The sequence below is a fragment of the Alternaria novae-zelandiae genome (genome assembly GCF_023758075.1).
Source record: "Alternaria novae-zelandiae strain BMP 2774 chromosome Unknown scaffold_4, whole genome shotgun sequence".
NCBI lineage: Eukaryota > Fungi > Ascomycota > Dothideomycetes > Pleosporales > Pleosporaceae > Alternaria > Alternaria novae-zelandiae.
The window spans coordinates 606,704-631,917 of record NW_026056964.1 but is presented as its reverse complement, the minus strand read 5'-3'; the positions used below and the strand labels follow the sequence as shown (position 1 = coordinate 631,917).

The following is a 25,214-nucleotide window of genomic DNA, read 5'->3' as shown; positions in this document are numbered from 1 at the left end:
AAGAACCGCCATACGTCAGAAGAGTGTGCCAAAATAGGTACTTTGGACACTTCGATAGTATTACATTATGAAGACCTATGTATGCAGCTCATACGCTGTGGTCAATTGTCAACAGCAAGCATGCAACGATGTACCTGCCCAGACCACCCACCGCCGTGCTGAGTCCCAAACGCTGAAGAATCAGTACGCCTGTCGAGAGCAATAATCCATATACAATACAAGCCTTCATAAGTACCCTAGACCATCCTCCTCTTATGTATTAGTATTACTCTGACAAACTTTCCCATTCGCCATCCCATTTTCACCACTCTCCTCGAGTCTGAAGTCCGCATTGTCGCCCTGGATCCGCTCGATCTCGTTCTGTATTGCAAGTACCCAATGGTCTCGCTCTGCACGCGATCGCGCCCTAAAGACCACGCTACGGCCTTTGCTTCCGAGCTTAGCTACCCTCTTGAGCTTCGTGCGCTTGCCCTCTTTACGAACTTGTTCGCCACCACCTGCACCTTCTTCAGCGCGGAACCAGCTCTTTGCTTTGCCATGCCATATAACAAACGTGGTCATGACGTCCTCGTCCGTTGATGTCCAGCCGTCTTCGAGGTATATTCGCGGGAGGGCGTGGTGTCCTGGCTTATTCGCATCGAAAGTTTGATTCTGGTAGAGTAGGTCATTCTCGGTGAGGAGACCAGAGTAGACGTAGCAGTCCTTGAGATCGAGATTCGCGATGCGCTCGTGGTGGATGTGCGCCAGTTGTTTGCCAACCCTACTTCGCAAGACATCGCGGAAGATGAGCAGTGTACCGGCAGTCAGCAGAACGCTACATCGTGTGAAGGGCGCATGTATGCGCGGTTTACGATACAACATTCCGCTCATATGAACGCTGCGACAACAAGCGATACCACACATGTTGTAGAGCTCTGGTGAAGCAAACGATTGAGTCACCTCCCACTTCCTCGCGAATTGCCCAACGTGTGCTTCTGTCTCCTCGTCAATCTTAAGGGCGCTGAGGTTGCGACTACGTGTGGCTTTGTAGAGGGCAATGTCTGATGCGGTACGGTGTTTCCAGTACTTGGCGAGAGCGCGTAGGTGCTGTATCCACTCTTTCCGATGAGCTTTATCTGCGGCCTGGATATCATGTCAGTCAAGAGCAAATGTGTATGCCAAAGAGTTACACACCTGTAGACGAATGATGAGGCCATTCTTCATAACCAACTCAAGAGTACGATCGATGTCCAGGTCCTTCGTAGCTCCGTCGTTGCGCATAGAGTCGTCAACCTCCTCGTCAAAGTCCACATCCGAGCCTTCCTCCAGGTCTTCGTCAGCGGGACTCGCGCCCAACTGGGCTTTGCGGACTTTGACAACATCTGCCAAGCTGATGTAGCCGTCGCAGTTGAGCAGATTCTGCTCTTTGCGGGCGGCCTCATCTGCTGCATCTTCGTCATGCAGACGCCTGGCTTCCGTCGTACCTGAGTGGCCCTCCATCAGCCACTCAATCTGCCCATCTTGAAGGCCATACGGGTTGACAGCCCAGCTCTCTGGCACCGCGTCTTTGACCGCTTGCGCTGTCGGCACATTGGCATTTCCAGACGCAGGTAGCCTCGGAGGCGGAGGTGGGGTGACTTTTGTGGGTCGTGAAAAGACGAGATACTGATCGTGGCTGGCAAAGTAGAGCTGCTTGTGGTACATGAGGCCTAGTCGCTTTGCCCGTCCTCGTTGCCCTGTCAGTCGGATGAGGAAACCTTCGACGGGAACCGGTTCAGTCAAGGTCTTGTGCTTCTTCCTTGTCACTGCAGTTGTAGGATAGTGTGTCTTGGGCCTCAATTCCAGTTCGTGCGACTTCAGCATAGCTATCGTGCCGTACATCTTGCGCTCGTTCGCGCCATGTATCCACTCAAGTCGATCATAGCGCTTCCAGGCGAGACCTATGCGCTGGTCCTTGATCCACGATTCCAGCACGTCAGCCCACTCCGGTGCATCTTGCAGTTGATCTAAGCAGCGCCTGACCAGATCTTGAGCAACCGCCTGTTCCTCTTGCATAGTCCTCAGCAGAGCCTCCTCGGTGTTCTCTGCATCTTGAACTTTGTTTTGCGATGCCTCTAACTTCTCGAATGGGTTGGCGATCCGTATGCTCAAGCTCATGTCTGGTATGCTGATCTGAAGCTCGGAAGCACGCTGCCAGCCAAGGACGTTTCGGAGAAAGGTATACCACTCTACTGCATTGGATGCGGTCCGAGCTTGCATGATGAAGATTAGGGTCTCGCGTGAACCTGGAGACGATACCACCATTGACTTGTCTAACGATGAGTAGAGATTGACTTTGCAGGTCTTCTTCCCCAGCGGAACTTCGTATGCAGCTTTCTTGCCTGCTCCTGCATTCTCAATTTCCGGGATGACCTGGGAACGAAGTTAGTAGCCTGACGCATATAAAAGCAATGGAGAGACGTACTCGAGTCTGGTAGAGCTGCAGCAAAAACTCTGCATCATTGGTATGGCTGTGGCGGCAGACGACCATGTACTCCCGCCATTTATCTTTGACGCGGGAGACGACCCTCTGGTTAACGTTTTCATCAAAGTCTTCGGGAACTTCTGCGGCGGCATCCACTCGCACAAGCATGCGTTCCATCTTGACGACAAGGCCATCTTTGATCTTCTGCCGTCTTATCTTGGTGCCAGCTCGCTGAACAGTCATTTGCGCCTTCTTCGCTTTGAGCTGGATCGTGGCACGTCGAGAATCCTCCGGGATGTCAAACTTGACAAGATTCCGAAGGTTCGACTTCTTGCGCGTCAAATCTCCCGTGGCAGGGTCCGTGTCTTGGGGCAGTTCCGCTGAAGAGGACATCATGCCTGATCTTCTCCTCACTCTTGCCATTATACCCTTCGCAGGCGGTTTCGAATCGACATCAGCGGAGGCCGGTGCCTTGTTCATGTCAGCCTTACGCAGCAAAGACGATGTGGAGTTTGCATCTACAGAGGCTGCTCCGGTAGCTGATGCAGGACTCCCAAGGCTCTCTACATTCGACAGTGGGCGTTTGCCTAGTGACGTTGATCCTGCCTGCCCTTGGCCTGAAGGAACTTGTAAGCCACTTGCCTGTGCGTGCCGTGGTCGCTCCTGCAGCGGCCTTTCGTCCGATCCTTGTTCGTCTTCGTCATCATCTTCGTCTGCGGGTATCGAGGATGCGGTTATATATGTCTTGTCCGTACTCGATCGGCGGACTGTCCGTTCGTTGGTGCGAACGCGCTCGATGTCGTCGTCTTCCGGCTCCGAGGGCGCGTCTACGAACTCGTCGTTTTCGTCATCGTCCATGACATCGCTCTTGTGGTCTGAAGCGCGCGGCACTTGTAAGGCAGGTGGTGTCGCGGCAGTCGCATCTGCCGCGCCATTGGCTCCACTAGCCTCAAGCTCTTGCGCGCCTTCCTCATCTTCTGCTTGGAGTTCTTCGGGCTGGGGGAAGCTGTGCTGGAAAAGAGCGGAAGAACTGGGGCCTTCGAGGCCACTCAGCCGTCGTTGGCGCGCCTCACGCGGGTCTGAGGAGAAGGTCGCCGTACGCGTCGAGTAGTTGATTCGTAAGTGGTGCTTGTACCTGAACGTGCGATGTCAGTACATGTCGCATAGGCAATTCCTACAGCGACATCTCTTACCAATCGGAGCGGTGCTTGGTCAGCCATGCCGTGGGGATAGGACCGATGAAGTAGCGTCTGGTCGTGAGATGCAGATGCTCGGGCGTGGCATGTTCCTACTCCTCTTAGCTTGCGACATGCGTACGGTAGTCTGCAGCCATGCATACCAGTCGCTGCGCAGTGTACGAGTCGGGGGGCAGATTAGTAACGTCAGGCTGGTGCCATGAGCGGCGCTGCTGGTCGGGCATTGGACCTCTCCTATCTCGTTCTGGCCGCGGAGGTGCGCTCCTTCAAGTCACAGTCGGGTGGGAGTGAATACATAAACCACTAAACAACATACATTAAGTTAAGAAGCTAGTAAGAGCGCGACTACTGTGCATAAGGAGAGGCAGCCACGAGCGCGTGGCGGGCGTACGACTAGGAAAGCAGGCGCGGGCGAGGGCCGAATTGGCGACGGCATCCTAGCCCTCGTCATCGTTGAGGTGCCCAGCCCGAACCCTGTGCAGATCACTATTACAGATCTCCTCACATCGCTAGACAAACAACCATATTCGCAGACACGCGATAATCATTCCAGCATTCCAGATAGGCTTCAAGTGAGCTGGCGGGGTACCAAAGAGTAAGCTGTTCTCCACGTTTCCGACACGCTTTAGCTTTAGCGTCTTCTCCAAGACAACCCACGATCCGACGACATCTCAGAAAAAGCAACCTCAGCTCTTCTGACTCGAGGCATTCCGCGAAACAGACGATCTCTACGCACTTATCTATTCAGCAATTGCACTATTAATTCTCATGAATCCACGTGTGCTTAGTCTTACAAGCCAGGTTCCGGTCCCACAACACATTTTTTGGTTCCGATTCATCCAAGCGAAAGAACCACCAACTCGCCAAAACGTGCAGTTTGAGGTCCCAACATACCGATTCCGGCAACTCTTTCGCAAAACTGTTGATTCCGGTCTCGGGTGATCTGCTAAGTGGCGTTGCGTACTACGAGGGTCTTCCTGGTCAGCACGATCTTGACAACTTGGTAGCACAGACGTATTTGCAAGCATAGTGCGAAAAGGTCAATTCGTGACACGTTGACTGTGAGGCTGTAAGTTTACAAGAACGATTTCATGTCGTCGCACGTATCCATTCACAACTCTATCTTCTCTTTCTTTTTCTCTGCTTCTAGCAACGTTCGCCATGCGATTTCAGCCGCGCCCCTCGCTGCTACGTATTCAGGGTCAGAATACAGCATCCTGGCCCGCGTTCCAAATAAGCTGAATGCATCTGCGATTGCCATCCGAATCTCTTCACGACCGACGCTATCTCGGCTTCCCGTCATTATGACAGTGATTTCTTCGGGAAAGACCCAGGGCCTCTTCGTGTAACCAATGTACACTTTACGCAGATATTCTAGAACGAAATCGCGTACTTGCTCCTCCGTTGCCGAGCTTCTGCTGCCAAGATCGAAACTTGTTCGAATATCATCATCATCGTAGTTCGCGATATCGTGAGCGCGATCCAGCGGTCGACCATCGAGTAAGATAGCATCCTCGGTATATTCCACAATGACTGTGTGGCACCCAGGAAACCCGGCTGATGTTTGACATTCGGCACCGCTCCCAGAGAGACCCATCCCATGGCCGGCATACGCAGCGATGAGCTCGTGTAATTGTAACCCGGAATCGGTCTTCAGCATACGCAAACCTGCGTACTCCGCGGCATCCTTGATGTCTTCCTGGTACAAAGCAGGCAAAGCAGGGAAGCTCTGTATCGCCGATACGGGAGATCCAAGTTTACTTTCCGCCATCCTCGCCGTTGCTGTTAGCATCTTAGCTAATACTGCTGCGTCGGCAGAGGCGGCCAGACCGAGCTTCTTTCGTGCACTTCGCCAGGCTCTTCGTGGTGCGTCATTCCACAAGTCTTCCATGCTGCCGTAGGGTTCGCTGTAATTTACATGGTCAGTAATGGTATGCATAAGTACAATGATCCGAAACCCACGTTAGATGCACCGAAGAGAGCAAAGAGAGGCGTTGCATCATCTTCACATACGCCTTCGATGCCTCCATTCGGCCCAGGTTTTCGAAAGTTCCGTCCGGCCATCGAACTGCTGCTGTTGCATGATTTGCAGTGAGCGAAATACCAACTACTGGCAACTTCGATGTGGGCTTTTCCCGGAGCTCAACTGCGACGGCCTGAGCGTATGAGATGGCAAGGCGGATTACTACGACACCCACGAGGACAGACAGTATTTTGAACATATTGCTTGAGTAGTCAAAGACACGATACTCAGGTGGGTGAATAAGTAAGTGCATCGTGTTCGCAGGCTGGAGATGGTGAGAAGTCGCGACGTCAAGCGGCACAGTAATGGCTGCTGCCTACATCCAGACGCGGGGTACGTCTGTTCTACTTCACACCCTGCTGACTTTACCCTCAGCCTCCTATCTCTCTCCGAACCCGACATTATGGTATGTTTTCGTGGAATCTCATCATAACATCGATTTTGCTGCCATTATGTGACTACGTCATCCTCATCCCACCCCTCATCCGCCAATAAAGTGTCGCCCTTACCGATCTCTTGGACGATATGATCCACCACGATTATCTCCCCATCCACCACGCTGCGTTCCACTCCTTTGATCTGTCTGCCTTGGCGACTCATACTCCCTCCTTCCATACACTGAGCGAGGCGCATATGCGGAAGAAGGTGATGGCGTACCCCAGGCACGGTCGAGGTACATAGGCTCAGGCGTTCCATGGGACTGTCTCCCCAACGCTTGCGTCGATGAACCTGCAACGCGGTAACCAAGTGGCCCACCATTCGGTGGCTGCGAAACAGATGTTCTCCTCGGTGCTGGAGCTAGGGTACGCAGTGCTTCAGCCGTGAGGCTTGTTCGGGGGACCGGATGAGACTTTTCTGCGCTATCCTCTGCTCGATCAATTGGTCCGGGCTTCTCTATCATCGCTTGTAGTTGTTGCGCTTCCACATTCCGCAACTGTTCTTCTGGCTCCACATCCTCAGCTACTCTTGCAGCCCACTTAGCTTCCAACATCTTCTTCCCCTCCGCGGTCACACGCTCAGTCATCCGGTTCTCGGCTTTCTCGATACCCAGTTTGAGCGCCTCGCCCATGACGCTATGGAGGGCAAGGAAAGGGACCGTGAGGACGTGGCGGAGCTGGAGTTGGTAGTCGAGCTTGACTTCGTGGTTGTCTAGGTTCATGTACAGTCGCGACCTCTTCTGCGCTTCATCTCCTGTTCCTGTAGAAGTAAATCTAGCTGGCTCGTAGTACACCTTCCGCTCCTCAAACCTCCCCTTCTCTTTCCACTCTTTGAGCGCATTGCAATCTAGATTCTGCGGTCCATACCGCTTGAGCGGTATGCGAAGCGCGCGAATCAGTGCTTGGGTATGCAGGACGTTCAACTCAAGCTTTGGCGTAAAAGAGTCCCGGACATGGAGATACCAGCTTAGACACTCGGTAAGGCCGCGTGCATCAAGACCAGACGGTAGATGGTTCAGACCACCCAGGAGATCACTGAATGTCGGCAAGACGTAGCCGCTGCGTCTGTCCGCGATGTATCTGCCTGGCTCCAGGTGGTCGGTGTGTAAGTTGGCATCATGCTTCCCGTTGATAGTGTCCGTCTTGAAACCCTCGATGATCTTCTTGACGGAGTCGCGTTGGAACTGGTTCATGACTGCCGCCGTAATGTCCGTTGTTGGGGGACCGCGGAAGAATGCCTGTGCGTTGTCAGCTACAAACTATCTCAGGGCAATCAGAAAGACGAAAACGTACCTGCATACCCACGATGTCTGCTCCGCGATAGTCGTTGTTCGCTAGTCGAACCATCATGCTTTTCCACCGGACGTGATGGGGGTAGTAGGCCATGACTTCTTTGGCGGATAGAGGTACTCCAGGGGGGAGCAGAGCGTCTACGGGGACTGCGTCGTTGTACCATGTATAATGCACCCCGAGATCCTTGCCTACGAATCCGGGTTTCTGTAGAACGCTGCGAACTGCCCGCATGTTGAAGTCTTTCGTTTCGTCTACCCATGGGCGCTGGAAGGGAGGATATGTGTGTACGGATTCGCCCGAATGCGACATGTGCGGTGTGTAGAGCGAGGCTGCGGTGCGAGCCGTGGCGGGGGTATGAGGATCGAAGGGCATGCTGAAGTTCGCAGGTGTGTCGGGTATTTGTTGGAGATGCATAGGGCCTGGTGTCGATACAGCCGGAAGCGCATCTTCTATGATGAGTCTGCCTGAGAAGCGCAACCTGACGGTCAAGCTATAGGTCTGGTAGTCTGGCTCTTCGCCCTCTACATCATCATGGCTGATCCGCTGGCGCCTTGCTACTGACATCCATACGTTCTTTTTCGGAGTCTTTGACTTCGACTTCCTCTTGAATGCTCGGATCTTTACGGTGGCTTTCGGGATATCCGAGAGGGCTCTCTTCTTTGCGCTTTTTGGAGTTGCCGACACCGGGGCGCTTACATCGACCGCTTTGATGTCGCCATAGCTCTGCCCACTGCCACTCCGACTCCTGCTCTTTCCCGGATCGGCGACCTGATAGTCGTAGTCCATGTCGTCCCACGCCGACCGATCGTTGGGCGCGGTTTCGTTATCATCGTGTTGGAAAACGCCGGTCGCATAACGCCAGTCGCGGCTTTTGGGAACCCAGGTAGAATGTTTCTGCGGACGGGATTGGCGCGCGAGGATATCTTCTTCTTTCATGGTCGTGATAGCGAAGTAGGTCGCGAACTTTTCCGTTACTGTCGGGCTATCGTGACGCTGGGTCGACGTTCGTGGAACGAGGAAGAGTTGGGTGAGTTGAGAGAAAAGATTCTGGAGATCGCGATCGTGAATGGCACATGACGCACTGGTAAACACGGGCCCATATTCGCGTATCAGGCATTTTGGCAAGTGAAGGTGGAAAAGACGCGTGAATGTCGTCCAGTGGCCGCCTACATACCCTTGGACATATACTGCCCATCGCCATAGAGTGAAAGGAAGCCATAACGATGCACAGGCAGTCTCTGACAAATGCCAGAACTCAGATGCCAATACGCATGACAATACATATTATTGTTGGCGCTCCGCAGAGCGACCACTGACCCTACCTCGAACTCCGACAAATCTTCGCTAAGAACTGATAGATTGAAAGGTTATCTGTTTCTTCTTCTTCAAATTTTTGAACGAGAAAGAAATACGTGGACATAGGAAACCGCGAGATGTGAACAGATGACCGAACAGACCAAGAACGAGATGTGGCCAGGTAGACTTGAAATGTAAGTCATCGACGAATATTGTCATTTTACAAAACAGGCCAAGCAATCTCGTTGATTGGGCTATCGTCATCGCAGGCCACCGTATAGCATACTCCCGGGCTCGCGCTTCCGGAGTCCTCTAGGGCTTTTCATGTGAGCTTTGCTTGCCGAGACATCAGTCCAGGCTGTGCGCTGGAACTTCATGACACCAATCGCAAAGGTATCGGCATCCCATCAAAGGATAAATGCGAGAACAGGTATGATTAATGAACATTATGAGCTGATGTTGTCTTCGATGAAGCGGACCCGCGCGAAAGCAAGCGCTTCCGCAACACGGGCCAATCACAGCACCCCTACGTCATTATCCTGCAATATCCGAGGTCCATCATCAGCACCATAACACCGCGTCCAGCAGCGCGTTGCTACCATCAGACTATCAAACCTCTCTTCCAAAAGCCATCATGAGCACAAAATTCATCCCAACGCTAACCCTCGACGGTGCGCGCATCGCCCTCGCCGCCGCCGAGCAGCGCTCCAAAGAAATCAACGTACCAATGAACATCGCCATCATGGACAACGCATGCCATCTCCTAGCATTCGCCCGCATGGAAGGCGCAAAACTCACATCCATCAACATCGCCATCGACAAGGCTTTCACAGCTGCAGGTCATCGCGCGCCGACGTCTGTTTACAAAGACAATGTGTATCCTGGTGGGCCGGCGTATGGCATCAACCACAGCAATGGGGGCAGGTTTATGACGATTGCGGGCGGCGTGCCGATTGTGAAGGATGGAGTTGTTGTGGGAGCGGTGGGGTGTAGTACGGGGTTGCCGAGTCAGGATGAGGATGTTGCGAAGAGGGGGGTTGAGGCTGTGCAGAAGAGTTTTGGGGTGAAGGCGAAGCTGTGAGTTGGGTCAGAGAGGACGGATGAAGAGAAAGATATGAACGATGCAGCTGAGTCGTTGTGTCCTTGCAACAGACGACCGAATTTACGTCTTTGAACGCGATACTCATTTGCATCTAGTGTCATCCAAATTCCCATTGTATTTCGGCAAGCTATGAGTTCCTCCTCCCACTAATTCTGACATATACGATCGCAACACTTCTCTACCTGCGATGAACCGGAGGCTTCAGACTCATCACACCGAAACCATTCGCATTCGCATCCCTAGGATGGTTTCTGACACTGCGAATAGTACTCGTCGACCTTGAAGCAAACCAGGCCCTGGTTACAAGTCGTCGAGCCCTGCCACGTCTGCCCACCGCACTGGTCATAGAGCTGTACCGGACCCGTAGCCACTGGTGAGGCAGGCCTAGTTGTTGTCGTGCGCCGGGTGCGAGTGAACGGCGGTGCTGGTTGAGCAGGCGGAGTGGATGTAGGTCTAGCAGTTGTCTGAGTTCGCGTGCTGGTGGATCTCTGAGATGAGACCGGTGGCTGACATTGCGAGTAATCTACAATAGGTCAGTAAGAGATTCGGGATGGCACGCATGACATGATCGAAGCAGCGCGACTCACATTCATCGACTCTCACGCACACCGAGTCCTTGCATGTCCTGGGACCAGTCCAACCATTCCCGCCGCATTGGTCATACGGTAGGCCGATGGTAGGTGCGGCACTAGCAGAGGTTGTAGTCGTTGGAGTTGTTCTTGTGTTAGCTGGGTCCGCGAGGCAATAGTACGAATTCTCGTCGACGTAGGTACAGACGGTGCCTCCTACGCATCGGGTGGGACCTTTGTAAGACTTGCCACCACATTGACCTCCCGGTTGTACAGTACCAGAAGATATGGGGGCGGATGTTGTAGGCGTCGGCGAAGGAGTATTCTGCCCCGGAATTGGGTCATCGTTGCGGCGGCAGCCAGACACGCCAGACAAAGCTTCAGGGCACTTCACCTTCTCCCAGTTGACCGAAGGATTGTCAGCTCCTCGAAACCAGTCGAACCGCCAGTAACAGCCAGCTTGCAGCGCAGAAGGGAGGGCGTCGCAGTCGTCGCGATGCGCTACGCCACCATAGTCTTGACCCCAGACATCCGCGCCGCCATATTGCTTCGTGCATCCTTGGGTAGAACCTTCACCACCACCAGGGATGGCAATGTTGAACTGATCCTCTCCTAGATCAGACCCGGTGTTCGTGACTTGGACGATCATCTTCTTTCCGTTGACTGGCCCGGAAGTAAACGTCAGACTAGAGTCGGTCAGTCACTGCTCGTTCATCAAATTGAAGGAACATACGAGTAGCAAGAGCAACACCACGCGGATTCGTTCGAAGCTGCAAGATTGACTGCGGCGAAGCCATACGCCAAGTCGTTACTCGCAGCCCATGGGCTGAGATCAGAGCATGCATATGAGCCACCGCCACTTTCGCAGCCGTCGCGCCTGTTGTAGTTGTCGAGGAGATTGTCGCTCGCGTCGCACGTCAGGACTGGCTTGTCGACAAGAGCTTTGCCGGGCCAAGAGCAGGAGTTCTTGCAACAGGACCACTGACGAGTGGTTGACCCGGTGCCTTGGACGGCACTTCCAGCGCCGTAGGCAAAAGCGAAGAAGGTCGACGTGACAGCGGAGAGAAGAAGAATCCGCATCTTGGAATTTGGTTTATGATACTGCAAAATGAAGAAGACTGTTTGAGCAAGCCGGGACGATGTTATGAAGATGAGCTTATAATCGACGAAACATGAAGCTTTTATAAACCTTCATCGGGTTATGCTCTCTGCTCTGGCTGTTCTACAAGTTCGTACGGCATAACACCTGCCAGGTCCCTGCTTCGGGTATCTGCACGATCTAGCAGGAGAACTTATCAGATCATTGCTATTCCCAGGTACTTGATTGCGCACACGGGAAGATTGTTGGTGCTCATTTACTGACGATGTTCTTCCGCTGTCTGTTGAGAAGCGCTGGAGCGCTACTATTCATAGAAGCTGCCAGTGTAGTTTGGTAAAACAGACAACTATATGATCTGGTGACTGTCGGCAGATACATACACGCCACTTCACGACCTTGGAGCCACTCTGTTCGTTGTGAGTTGTTTTTGTGCATGCTCAAGATAGACCTGTGGTGTAGTCGCTCCTCGCCCCCTTGTTACCCGCCTGGAAGAACGCTGTTGATGATCATTCTAACCCCATCCGTGCGGACACGATTGATTACTCTCGTTTCTGGACCGCGAAAGCACGGGCTTTCTTCCGTACAAGGTAGCTCTTCTTCCGATACCCATAGAGCCGGTAAGCCACGAACCAGATTTCAACTTCGATCTTGATTGAACTCCGTCTTCCATAGGACCCATGTGTTGTACCAGATTGAAGACCGAGATTTTTGTTGGGACCTCTGTTTCCTGGATTGTAGGTGTGGCAATCGCGAATGTTGCCTTCTTCAGAAATCTGTGGCTTTTGAGGTACGGCACAGATGTGGGTACATAGTGCCGCGAGAGTAGATCACTATGGCGCACTCGTCCAGGGGCCTGGGGCAAAATCCAAGTTTACTATACTGTCATGGGCCCAGCGAACCATGTCTGTGAGAAAAAGCACCTTCCTCAGCACGGGCACGAACAGCGAGATCTCCTTGCGCGTCGATCTGCCTACGACCGATCGACTGGTAGTCCGTTCAGGGTGTCCTGGTAAAATCCGAGCTCGCTTTCACGTGCGACTGCAGGCGGCTCTATATAACCGGCGATTCATCTATCTAGTCAGATGATCAAAACCGCATACACGTCAGTCACCGAGCGAGGGCAACTTTCACGATTCGGCCCGTGAAGAAATCGCAGAATTTCGGAATGTTTGAGTGAAACAGAAGCATCGTGACTTGGGCCAAGGTTGGCTCACGAGGTGTCGACAGGCATGTGTCTTGTAGGGACAGGCGTCCAAGGCCCCTAAGCGGGGGTAACGCCGTTGTGCTGCCGGCGCTAGGGTCGTAGCGGACCGCAGGAAGGCCCAACCTTAGTGTCACTCCTGACATGCACAATGCGCTTCCTATACCTCCAAGAATTCAGATAAGAAAATCCTACACGAATGACCGGTGAAGCCATGAATTTGGCATCAATCAATCGGCTGATGCTGGCACATCACTGATCCTTTCGGCGCTACCCGCGCTTCGAATTCTCCGACTTCAGGCATTCGTGGCAGGTTGTGGGGAACGTCGATCGCCTACGACACATGCACATTAGCCCACGTCCTGAAAGAATTTGTCGCCTTACGTCTCAGGTATCAATAGCCAATCACGTCCGCTCGCATCATCGTCCATTGGCTAAGCGACGGCGTATATACCGCTTTATCTACCTCCGAAACAGGGTGGACTGGTCGAGCAAAATGCGGTCGGACCGTCTCGTAGGGACTATCATACACAGCTGTGATTCAGGGTCTGTCATAATAATATGGCAACAGCCGCGTCACGTTGCAGACTAGCTGTCCCTCCATCTTTTCCCCGTTGCAAACGTTGACTGACAGCTCGGCACAAACACCTGCATTTAACACTTTGGACCCCTGGAACCAGAGGAATTTTAGCTACTGAACTTGCGACAAACCTCGCTGCGAAATCGGAACAACATGGCTGGCATAGCTTGCGTATGGGCGAATATCCCAGAGGGACGCGAAGAGTGGTACGAGAACGTACACCTACCTTCACTGAATCCACACAACGCAAAGCATGCTTTACATTGCGAAGTAACAGCGAGTGGTATGGAGAATGAGCCAGTGGGAAGGTTGGACGCGCCATGGCCTTACATGACCGTATGGGAAATAAAGAGTGTCGACCAAGCCAACAAAGACATGTACGACGCACAATACCATCCACCAAATGCCGATTTGCAGGCTTCGCTCAAAGGCCTACTTCTTGATCTTCGGTCCTATCGGGAAATCAAGAGTTGGAAACAAGACGACTGGTCCGGTGACGGTGGTGGTAAGATCACGGGTGCGGATAAAGCCGGCGATGACGGACTAATGTCGATAGACATCGAATACGTCGCAAGCGTGGCGGCAATGGAGTGGAGCGTACCAGCCGACAAGGAAGAGGAAGTCATGAAATACTACAGAGAAGTCGTCGGCCCCACAATATCTAGTTCACCAGACGTACTGCGGTTTCGCCTCTTCGAGGTTGACAACGCAACAACGATGCAGGGCGGAAAGTTCGAGACCAAAGACAAGAAAGAGCTACACAGATACTTTACTCTCGTCGAGCTAGAGTCTGAGCAGTGGCCATGGGACGTGGTCGTCGATCTCGCGGAGGACAAGGAATGGAAGGACTATTTCGAGAGTCAGCAAGTAGTGGTACGTTGACGATCAACCCTCGTGGAACTTAGAGTTACTGACAAAATTCAGAAATGGCAACTTAGTCACTACTTGATGAAGAGGGCGTATGGCGTACCGGAAAGCAAGGCCTCTGCATCGAGCTAAAGGCTGGAAACGCTAGATCGGCCAACGCATTGGTTAAGGGATAGTATCTTCGAACCGAGCGAAGCTTCTTCTCACGCAATACATCACTTGAACCATGAAATCACAGCATCGACAAACCGAGACGGTGCATTCAACAAGCTAACATATGCGCACGCGCATCTGCGTTTGACACCAGAGACGCACTATGTACAGCCTATCCGCATCGCTCGCCTGTTGATATTCGACTTCGCCCAGCCTTTGCACCACATGTATTGGATCTTCCTTCTTTACCGAACCGATGTCGCGGATCGATTTATATACTCCAACCGATGAGTACCCGACAAGCCCGCACGCGCCTAGATTCAGTCAGCCAACCAGTCGTCATCTATAATAAAGGCCACTTACCAGCAGCAGGCTTAAAGGCCGCATTCATAACGCCAGTCGCACATCCAGCAGCAAAACCCAGGACACCATTCTTCTCCGCACCATCGATGGGTTTAATTATAAGATCCCTTATGCCATCACTTAGTCCGTAACCAAAGCTCTTGAAGCTGACCAGCAGTCCACTCCTCAACCCAGTCACATTCTCATACTGCCGTACCTCCTCACCATACGCTTTGGGAAGGTTATGGAAACCTCGAGTAATACCATGCATGACAATCGCTGGACTCTTCAGACTGGTGGTGATGATGCGTCCGAATCCTTTGGCAGTACCGAGGGCTACCTGGCGTGCCGCATGAGGCGAGTCTTTGGTGTCTAGAGGACTTGATGGGCTAGCAGTCCCGTCGCGCTTCTCTTTGCGTCTTATCTCGCGCTGCAGTAGCAGTGGTGTTGTTTGTTTTCCCAATTCGACGGGTCCTGCTATGAGACCCAGCATGATTCCGCTTACCACGTCGTAGGTAGTGAGAAAAGCAGCGGATACCGGGTCGGTGGGGTCGTGCTTCATGTCTGAGTATTGAGATATGCTGTATTGGGTATCAGTGCTAGTCGACGTTTGCTGCATGGCGAACGTACCTACAGATGCAAGTCTTTGGGTTGAAGGAGACCCTCTTTAGTGAGCACCGCAGCCGCAAGCGGTGACAGGGCCAGGCTCTTCCGCTTTACAAGCCATACTGCTGGTCTATCGTGGAGGATGCTACATGCTCGTACGCCAGCAAGGCTCACCGTTGCATCAGCTTCTGTGGAGTCGTGTGTCAAGGCTGGAGGGTTTGATGAACGTGTATGCGATGGGTTGTCTTGGTCGCTAACATCCTGTCGCATGTCATACCTGTGCTCTTCTTGAAGACTCCGTGGTTCTGGGCTTGGGAGTGGATCGTATGCTGGTGACTGGTCTTGGTTGTGCTGCTTTTCGTTTTGTGTCGACTCCGCATCTACCGAGATTTCTCCGCCCGCGACCTGTTGAGTGTACTCTGGGAGATCCATGGTGTAGAGGTCGGCATTCTCCGCGGTGGGCTCAACGTGCACCAGAGAGGAGGCATCTGTGTCTGCGGCTGGATAGTTAGTACTCTGGTATGACCGTCCAGTGCTCGGAGTACTTACTAGCAGCACTCCGATCGTCCTCGGCCAAGGTCGTGGTTACGGCAGTCATCTTCTAGAACGTAGGTCTAGAATGGTCGACTTGCAGATTGCGCAGCATGAACTGCGAGCAGTATTACTTATGGTTCAACTTTGCCATCTTCAAGAGAAACTTCTCTATAAGGCCCTACCTCGTAGCCACGCGTGCGGAAGTCTTGGGTTTCCGAAACGGGAAACGCTAGGCCCGAAGTGGTAAACCTTGAGAAGGGCGCAGCAGGCGGCCTGACATGCAACCAAAACCGCCTCGGCGGCCTATCATCAAGGCCGTGAGAATACTAACGAAGTTGAGCACTTGGTGTCACGCTTCTTGTGAGGGTGTGTGTTCCGGGGCTCGCAAGCTCTACCAGATCGCGTAATGCCATAGGTATGCTTTTAGATGTCGTGGGAGCTAAGTTAATATAAGAAACATCGCTGTTAGCGACGTTGTTATTAATTAGCAAGACAGTGTAATTAGTAAAAGTTATAATTAAAGTAATATAATAGAAAAAAGATTAGTCTAGCGTATTACTTTTATACTAGCTACTACTTATATAACTATAATATAGCTAAAAGAGCTTTATAGTTTATAAGAATATATACCTAAAGTACTATTAACTAAACTATAGTTCTACTTTATAGAAGAAAAAAGATAGCCTATATACTTAAATATTAAAGTTAGAATAGGCTAGAATAGACGTAGTAGTAGTAGTAGTATAAGAAACATAGCGAAGAGCTTCTAGTCGACTTAGTATCCTCTATCTAGTTTTCTGCTGGATCAAAGTATAAATGACATGCTTGCGAGGGACTTTGGGCAGATACACGCGTTGCATGTGCTCCCGAGGCTTTCGAGGAACGCGTGAACATTTTGTGATCGATAACAGTACAACCGGCTAGTGATCGCGTCGCGTTTGTATGTACAGTTTCAAGGGTCGTGTGTACAATCAAAAGCAGACGCTCAGAAGGTGCAGCTCATATTGGCTACGTTGACGCGTCAAGATGATGACGTAAGGAAGGTTACGCGTTCGGCATCGCACCGAACACGCGACTGCCTCTTGTCTCCTGCCTCCGGCATGTTCACGACGCGATCTAACACCATCATTCTATCATCGCAAACAGCGGCAACAATCTCCATGGTACGACAATGCGACAGAGTGGGTTATGTGGATCACTCTTTACCCTCATCCGACCGCGACGGGAACCGCAAGCCATTACCAACGCGGCCCTGTCGCAAGGAGATCTGGTGGACGCGACGCCATTTTCGCAGATTCCGCATGTGAGAGACGATCGAGCTCCCTTTCCGCCACTCTCGAGTTATTGCCAGATAATTGGATGCTGAGCCTTGAGATACGCGGGTGGCGCGTAATACGTGGAAGCATATGGGGGATATTGGCCATAGGAGCTCCCAGGGTTTGATTGCGTATCGTCGCCGTGGTCTGGCTGGTCTCCGTCATCAGGAGGCTGTCTCCCACCCGAAGGATCGCTATCTCTGTAGCCGCTCCTTTCATGCCGGTTACGGTCGTTCCGGTCATCCCGTTGCCGGTCTTTATCGCTCTCCAACGTGCGGTATCTTGCGATGGTGTCAGCATATCACACTTGGCCATGACGCCAAAAACTCACTGAGGCGGTATGTGATAACTCGTTGTAAGATATCCGTTACCGCGGTATGCAAAATGTACGGCTCTTTTTGCACTATTTATGAGCATCTCTGCGTCCTTTATTGACGTTGGTTCCCATATTGTGTTGAGAACAATATCCTCTTTCCCGTACATGAGCTTGTGATAGCTGTTGTAGTGAGGCGACCAGATCCACTCTGAGCAGCGCCCTGATCTGATATCGGCTTGGGCTTCTTCCGGTGGACCTGGACGGCTCCAAAGAGTTTGGAGAATGGTGTTGTCATCACCATACTCGTACCTGTAGTAACGACTATAGCTGTAGGAATACTCCCAATCTGGCCAAGGACCCTCATCTCCGCTATCCTTAGTCTGGCTTGGTTCCAACCATACAATATTACCAGAAGCATCGTACTTGTAGAATCGCTTGTGTGGTTCGTACCACTTCCAGGGGACGTGTGTTTCCATCGTATGCAGTAGCGGAGTCTAGCTCGGGGCGCGCCTCGTTATATCGTTTGGCGGGTACGCGGCGTACGTGGCGGGAGGCAATCGCGCTTGCAGAAAAACCAAAGGCTGAAGGACTGCGGTCCGCGCTTTGTCGGACATGCGGTGTCGTAAAGATAAGGTATGTCCACTCGCCGCGACATTGACGGTAACTCATTCACTAACTCGACATGTCTATCCGCAGTTCTTACTATTAAGTCAACCTGAAATACGCCTGGACATTTCTGCACTTAATGAGCGCATGCGTCATGCGGTCTCCTCGGTTGCTCCTACGAGTGTTGTCCCGTGTTGCCAATGAGACAGGCCGTATCTTATTCGTAGGAAAACGCCCCCGTCATGCACGTCTGAACCAATCCAAGTGGTTAGCGTAGCCTGACAAGAATGCGCGCGACCATTGTTGTCAGCATTCAGCCTAAGTGCATGGATGTGCCTCGCCGGCGTTTTCGAGATTCATGCTCGCAGTACGCCCCGGATACAAACGTTGACAACGAGCTCAAGTCGAAGCGACCTAAGAGACTGTGCAACTCGAATGAAGCGAACGTTTATTGAGTTGCTCAGCATTCATGGTAGGAGCGGTTCCTATCACTCACAACTTGCAGCACAGATTCTGTTGTTCTGATAAATCGTGTCGTTCCTCACGCCCGTCCACCTGAGGCTGATGCGTCTGGAGCCCAGGGCACCACTGAACAACTTTGATTTCACGAGCCGAACCACCATACTGCATATTTACTAATGTCGCTTCTGAGCATGCCGCAGACGGGACGATGGAGGGATCATAGCGAGGGACACAGTGAGTGTGCGCTCGACTTTGGGAATCATGTACTAATAGGACGGTAGGCTTTCAGACGTTGCAACACGATTCCTGGCGGGCAGCGCAATGGTTCAAAGTCGGCATTGCTATCAGCCTTACCCTGGCGTCACCCTACGTCCTGCGAATTGTAATCAGTACGATATCGTGTGTCAAATACTACCGCTCGCCAGCAAAGACGCCAAATACTCGCGACGATGAAGCTGCCTGCCGCCTTGTTCCGACCGGTACTGTGAATACTGCCATTAGTACGGAGGGCGGATGGAAGTATTTGGCGTCCTCCATAATCGCCCAAGAACCTTCCTGGGAAGCTCGACATCGCTTCTTTCGCTCCTTTCTTCTTGCATCCGTCTTGTTGGTATTGTATCAATCCATTGTGGGGACAGTGTTGACCGACAACGTTGCAAGAAGCAGATCTGCGTTGTTGAAGTCAGATGTCTGTGGTCTCTACGAGTATGACAACAAGAAAGGAGGTGAAGAGGACGCTGTACGTGCAGATATACTGATGGTGGGAAGAGAACGGCGGGCAGCCGCCTATGCGCAGGATTGCTATGACCCTGACACCAAAGTCAAAGCCACCAAGTGCGACTTCTTCTACAATTCGTCCATCGGGTATGACAGGCGGGAGGACACCTGCCCTTTTCAGCACACCGAAATCTGTGTTGGGCGCTACCAACCCGGCGCGGCCATCACCTTTGACACAAATTTGGTTGATTCAGGAGTACTTGGTATTAACGAGGAGTCTATGCACAAGTTCAGACGCAAGACAACATGTGCACCACTGAGTGCAGATTGGCCTTTCGTGGAACACTTCACCAACAGCAGGACAAACGAGTCTGGATACAGATACCTCTATGGACAGCTCTGGGACACCAAAAATTGCTCAGAAAAAGTGCTACTTTCAAAATACACTTTGCGTATGACTGGCCATCCATTTGAATGGCAAGCGCCTGTTTACAAAGTCGAGTAAGTTTGGAGGCGAGACCTCTGGCTGCTATTAAACGTGCCTAAGAAACTTATAGTACCTACGCCACATCGTTACTCGACACGGCTTGCGACTTCTATCAGCCTTCAAAATACCTGAACACGACAGGGCTACTGCAAGACATAACCAAGACTTTGAGTCTCTTTTTCGTGACAACCTTACGTATTCTTTACACTAAACCAAGTTACGACCCAATCTTCAAAGCCGATAAAGCCTTCCGGTACCATGGTGATCAAAGCGATTACTACTACAACTCCCAGCCAAAAGCAAGAGCCTTCGCCTGTATTGATGAGACCATCTTCTGTGCACCTTCGGGGTCGCCATGTTGGCATGCAAATGATGCGGTACCGGATGGCGGGTACACTACACCATCCTACTGGCTCTTGAAGTACGCATTGAAGAGCTCGAATACCTACGACGCCATAAAACTTCGTCTCGGTAGTGGACTGTTGGCCCAAGAACGAGTCGGCCAATCTCGATCCATGCCACTGCCTGATGACCATTGGCAGCATGAGGCTGAGCACTTGTTCAAATCATCTCTTGCAAGAGCCCAGTTCGACGCTTGGAGTATTGCAAGTGCGGAAGACCACGACAATCCGACGTATACTGATACGCTACCTGATGAGGCGAAAGGAAAGATGTGTGGCCTCTTCAAGTTCCAAGCGTCTGGCTATGTCAACATTGCCATAATACCGTTCGTATGGTTGATGTTGGCATGGCCGATAGTGTTCCTCTTGAGCGTAGAACTCAAGACATATGTAGCAACACGGTACTTGGCCAAGTCTTGGCTTGCTAGTATGAGGAAAAAATCGGCACAGGCCGATGCAGGATCAAGTGCGACGACGGAAACAGCCATAGACGGCGTTTCCCAAGAGAGCGCCGCGGCAGATCAGAACACATCCTCAACACCAGTTGTTGTAGTGACCATTTCACCGAGCCATGGTGTACCAGCTGATACGACAGTGTCATATGAGACGGCAGCACCAGACGAGGCTACACCACCAGATGAAGCCACAGCAAGCGAAACTCCTTCGGCATCGCCAGATCATCCACACGCAGAGCCAACACCAGGCACAAGCTCCACGACCAATACAACCCTGCAACCGCCAGATGCATCGACGTCAACGCTAAGCGCTACTGCTACTACAGCCTCTCAGCGACCGGATACGGCGACCAGCACAACACCCCTCATTCCCAGGCCCCCAGGGGCCGCATCGACAGACGCGAGCCAAAGCTACGGGACGACATCCAGCGCTCGAAGTACTACATATTCGACACACAAATCTGACCAGGCTGAAAACTTAGAATGGTCACCTTTGTTGATACACGGTCCAATTGAGCTAGGTGTATGGATGTATAAGAAGATGAGGAATAGGGGGAGCGATGCAAGAGACGGCGGTGAAGGTGTCTAATGAGCGGACAATGGCTCTTCAGGCTATAATCAAATGCGAGACGAGGCACGAAGGCGGGCATGTAGGCACGTACAGCAAGTAGACATCAAGATCACAATCTCCTTTTAATAAACCATGTCTGGCTTTTATACTCCCATCTATCATTCAAGAAAAGGGATAGATACCTAACGCACCTCATCCGCGCGTAACATCTCCCTTGCCAAAAGTCGCACCATCCCTTTCGCCATTTCCCACACAGTAGTTTCCCTAACTCCGGCTGGCCATGCCAGGAAAACGCCCAAATGATACGCATCGAAGAAATGTGGGAGGGGGCGATGATGTAAGACGAAAACCCAACCCATGATGATGAAAACCCCATTAATCATTACTCAAGATATCCACCGGAAGCTACGTATCGGATCGGGACTAACCGGCTAGGCCAAGTAGCCGAGCTCGTCTGCCTCCAGACGCTCCAGGTATTCCTTCTCGAGCAGGATGTCTATGCACTTCTTGATGTCGGGGACGCGGGGCATGAATCGGGTCTTGATCTGCTGGATGGTCTCTGAGACGAGCTGCTGGTGCTTCATCTTCTTGCGGGACTTCATGATACGCACGATGGCCGACTGTTGATATGTTAGCATGCTGTAACGTGCGGAGATAAGAGTGATGAATACATACCTGAATGAGTAGCTTGCGGTCCTCCTCAATCGTCTTGTGCGTATCCTCCGCCTCGGCCTTTTGCTCAGACTTGATACCAATGTTCAAGTTCATCTTCACCTTCTTGGTCTTGAAGCCGGTGTTGAGTTTGTAGGAGGTACCAGACTCAGGCTTTGCGCCCTCGGGTTGGGCGAGCAGAACCTTGGCCTTGATGAAGACACCCAAACTGGGATCAAGAGTCTCCTTGTTCAGCTTGGTGGACTCGGCAATGTCGTCGTAGGTGACGGTGTCACTGTCGTTGAACAGCAACATGATGGCCATCTGGTACGTCGAGACCTGGAATGTTGGTGAAGTCTTCAGGTTCGCGACCTTGCAGTAGTTGGCCTTGACCTCACCCTTGCACAGCTGCCATAACCAGGTAAGCTTACGACCTTGGTGCTTGTGGTTGTAGAAGCGAGAGAAGCGGTCGTAGGTCTGGACGATGAGTTGCGGTGGGGTAAACGGTGTGGTGGGTGGGTTTAGAGGCCAGAAACCGGTACCGAGAATGTGGTATGAGGCATCGACGTTGGTCTTCATGTCTGACTCGTCCAAGTTGTTTGACTGCCACTCCTTGAACGCGGTGTTGAGATCCTTGGAAATCTGCATATCCTGGAACATGCGTTGTAGCTTGTTGGTGTATTCGAAACCACAGGCCTCCTTCAGCTTCGAGATCATGCTGGTCTCGGCGTCGTCTGAGGCGGAAGTAGTCTGGACGAGACGCTTGGCCAACATACGCGAGTAGAACTTCTGGAACACGTCCTTGTCTTCGATGTACTTGAAGACAGTCATGATCTGTGTCAGGAGTTTCTCCATGTCGTCCTCTTCGCTCATCTTGGCGTTGGAGCGCTTCAGCAGAGTATCGGTGTACTTTGCGAGGAGCTCAGGCGACTTGTTGGAACCAGATTTGCAGATCTTGTTTCTGTTGACGAACTCGCGGCAGGCGTTATCTAACGAGCGAACGAACTCTGACTCTCCGTTGAACGCCTTGTTGACGAGCGCCTGGTACTGGGTGTGGACCTCAAGAAGGGCCTCGACGTACACCTTTGGCTCCAGGCTGTCTCCATCTTGTGCGATCTTGTCAACTGCAGCCAACCCCGCCTTGCGGACGTGGTTCTCGAACCGAAGACGCAGAGGATCAAGACCCTCAGGAATGCGGGCAAGCAGTTTGTACATGCGGCCTAGGTCCTCCTCCTTGTCGTGGTCGAGAAGGATCTGGAACTCCTCGCGAAGCGCTTGCGAGTGGCTTGTGATGAGCGACTGTTCGCATGTCCGCATCAAAGGAGACATGATCTCGTTGAGCAGGTAAAGTGGGACGCGCTCCTTCTCCTCTTCCAGGCGGATCTCTGCCTTCTTCATGTATTCAACCACGCTGTTTTCTGCGAGAAACTGCTTGGACTCGTTGTCGTAGTATTGGGCGGTGGCCTCTAGGAAGGGCTTCTCGAAGTATTCCTTGTAGACATCCAGGGTGGACTTGGAGCTGTCGGCCTCGTCCAGACCCAGCGATACGAAAGAGTCGACGACCGACTTGATCTGCGACTGCTCGATAGTCTCGCCATTTCGCTGCTTCTCCACCAGCTTCAGGACCGAGCGCATGACGCTCTCTTGGCTGCCCGTGAACATGTCCTCCTTCCAGCGCACTAGATGCAGTGTGTAGATGTCGTAGATGTGCTTCTTTCCCTCGTCCATCTCACGCTTGACCCAATGACGGTTTAAGTACCGGAAGAGATGGTTGTTGTACTGGCCAGCTGTCGTGTAGCGGTTCCACTCCTTGATATAGAAGTGGAGGAGCGCCTCGTCGACATGTTGCCGCGAAGCCGCCTGGACTTCGGAGAGATGCGCCTTCAGGTATTCGATCAGGTGCTGGTAGAGGTCCTCTCCGAGGAGATGGGCACCTCCGCGGTTGTTGGCGGCGTGGAACGAGGAGCCGGCGACAGCTTTTTGGGCAGTACAGAAGTTGTGGATGGCGGTGTAGAGACCCATGTACGTCTTCATGTCGACACCTTCGCGCAGGTTGGTCATGATCTTGTCGACACCGGCTTCGAGGTACTTCCATCTGTGAGCTGTTAGCGGCTGGTCGAGCTCTACGTCATCTTCGGGTTGGGGTCGCTTTAGTATAGCTTGTCCTGTCATGGCTGTCTCCGCCTGCGCTCATAGCGGCGCAGCTTTCTCACGAGCTGAACGCGGCGGACACCAGACCCGCCATTCGAGACGTCACTGCAACCCGTCCAGAACTCCGCAAGCTGCACTGCTAGATAGAAGAAGATGCTAGGAGTGATAGAGAATGACTTACGTGGCGTTGACATCGTCCTTGGCCGGGACGGGTGGCATACTGGAAGACATGGTGGGTTGTGTCGTCGCGTGCTCTTGGGCACTTTTCTGAGGCGACTTCTTGCGCGTGAGGAACTTTATTGTCGGAACCGCCGTGTCACAGACAAGCGGATTGTCAAGCAACACCGGAGAGCGCGCTTGTTTGGTGTCCTTTCACAAGGGTGGATGGTGATAAAGGCGGGTTCGGTGGAGGGCGCGGTGAAGTGGTGGGGAGTAATGGTAGCGGGCGGGGAGGGCTTAAGATGTACCGAGCGGTCGATTTCCGCGGGTTTTGGTATGCGCCGTCAAGTTAGGCGACACACGGAGGGGAGGGAGGAGAGAAAAGTGAAGGTGCCGGACGAGCAAGGCGGCGACGTTTAGAGTCACGTCGTTGTCGGTTCATACAGTTCAGGCAGCACCGAGCTTGGGTCTTGGCGTTTTACAAGGGTCCCGTTCACGCAGCCTTGCACTAGCCTCCACAGTGCTCATGGCGAAGGCAGCAGAATCCTTAACAGCGAACATTGCCAGCATTGTAATTCTTTCGCAAACCCTCTCTTGTTCGTGTTGGATAAGCGGATTATGTTGTTGGTCGTAGTAATGACGGTTCCACACCTAAGTGGCAATACTTGAGGACATCTCACGCTGCTGCAGTACCGCTCATTACTATATTCGTGGGGTCCCAGCTCATAAGGGACCTTACTATTATGGTGGAATGTTGATGCAGAGCAGGGCAACAAAACGCGGTCTAGTAACTCTATATAGTGATCTCAATGTAGGTGTATTTCCCAAACACCTTATATTCGCTGTGATGCAGCAGTAGGTGTATATAAGGGACCTTACAATGTGGCACTTTTACCTAGGAGGACCCTAAAAAGACCTTTTAGGTGGCCCCCCTAAAAGGTCTTTTTAGGGCAGGTCCTCACTTGATGTCATTTGCGCCTGCAGTACCGCTCATCCCCATCTTCGTGTGATTTGGACTCGCTGGAGATTTCGCAACATTACCTTTCTCGTTAGGAGGGATCCCAAAAGGTTTTTTGTCAGCTGCTTACTATGTTCGCGTGATTTAGATTTTGTAGACATCTCGCAACATTGCATTTCTTATTAGGAGGGATCCAAAAAAGACCTTTTAGGTTGGCTCCTCA

At 52.2% G+C, this 25,214-nt stretch overlaps 8 protein-coding genes across 8 annotated transcripts; 2 read left to right on the top strand and 6 right to left on the bottom strand.

Annotated features, from left to right (window-relative positions):
* Positions 1–252: 252 nt before the first annotated feature.
* On the bottom strand, positions 253–3,629 carry J4E88_002717 (uncharacterized protein; the record flags this gene model as incomplete). The annotated part of the gene is made up of 4 exons (XM_049396375.1): positions 253–1,122; positions 1,174–2,391; positions 2,444–3,578; positions 3,622–3,629. The coding sequence occupies 4 exons, from the start codon at positions 3,627–3,629 to the stop codon at positions 253–255; spliced, it is 3,231 nt and encodes a 1,076-aa protein (XP_049257723.1).
* Positions 3,630–4,750: 1,121 nt separating this feature from the next.
* Positions 4,751–5,530, bottom strand: J4E88_002716 (uncharacterized protein; the record flags this gene model as incomplete). The annotated part of the gene is made up of 1 exon (XM_049396374.1): positions 4,751–5,530. One exon carries the CDS (start codon positions 5,528–5,530, stop codon positions 4,751–4,753), a length of 780 nt encoding a protein of 259 aa, XP_049257722.1.
* Positions 5,531–6,112: 582 nt separating this feature from the next.
* On the bottom strand, positions 6,113–8,509 carry J4E88_002715 (uncharacterized protein; the record flags this gene model as incomplete). The annotated part of the gene is made up of 4 exons (XM_049396373.1): positions 6,113–6,234; positions 6,320–7,337; positions 7,393–8,439; positions 8,483–8,509. 4 exons carry the CDS (start codon positions 8,507–8,509, stop codon positions 6,113–6,115), a joined length of 2,214 nt encoding a protein of 737 aa, XP_049257721.1.
* Positions 8,510–9,322: 813 nt separating this feature from the next.
* J4E88_002714 (uncharacterized protein) lies at positions 9,323–9,769 on the top strand (the record flags this gene model as incomplete). The annotated part of the gene is made up of 1 exon (XM_049396372.1): positions 9,323–9,769. One exon carries the CDS (start codon positions 9,323–9,325, stop codon positions 9,767–9,769), a length of 447 nt encoding a protein of 148 aa, XP_049257720.1.
* A 474-nt stretch (positions 9,770–10,243) lies between these two features.
* Positions 10,244–11,439, bottom strand: J4E88_002713 (uncharacterized protein; the record flags this gene model as incomplete). Its single annotated transcript, XM_049396371.1, has 3 exons — positions 10,244–10,313; positions 10,455–11,045; positions 11,093–11,439. 3 exons carry the CDS (start codon positions 11,437–11,439, stop codon positions 10,244–10,246), a joined length of 1,008 nt encoding a protein of 335 aa, XP_049257719.1.
* Positions 11,440–13,392: 1,953 nt separating this feature from the next.
* On the top strand, positions 13,393–14,238 carry J4E88_002712 (uncharacterized protein; the record flags this gene model as incomplete). The annotated part of the gene is made up of 2 exons (XM_049396370.1): positions 13,393–14,112; positions 14,164–14,238. 2 exons carry the CDS (start codon positions 13,393–13,395, stop codon positions 14,236–14,238), a joined length of 795 nt encoding a protein of 264 aa, XP_049257718.1.
* A 364-nt stretch (positions 14,239–14,602) lies between these two features.
* J4E88_002711 (uncharacterized protein) lies at positions 14,603–15,805 on the bottom strand (the record flags this gene model as incomplete). Its single annotated transcript, XM_049396369.1, has 4 exons — positions 14,603–15,182; positions 15,236–15,337; positions 15,485–15,701; positions 15,757–15,805. The coding sequence occupies 4 exons, from the start codon at positions 15,803–15,805 to the stop codon at positions 14,603–14,605; spliced, it is 948 nt and encodes a 315-aa protein (XP_049257717.1).
* A 5,698-nt stretch (positions 15,806–21,503) lies between these two features.
* Positions 21,504–24,105, bottom strand: J4E88_002710 (uncharacterized protein; the record flags this gene model as incomplete). Its single annotated transcript, XM_049396368.1, has 3 exons — positions 21,504–21,692; positions 21,748–23,818; positions 24,056–24,105. 3 exons carry the CDS (start codon positions 24,103–24,105, stop codon positions 21,504–21,506), a joined length of 2,310 nt encoding a protein of 769 aa, XP_049257716.1.
* Positions 24,106–25,214: the final 1,109 nt, after the last annotated feature.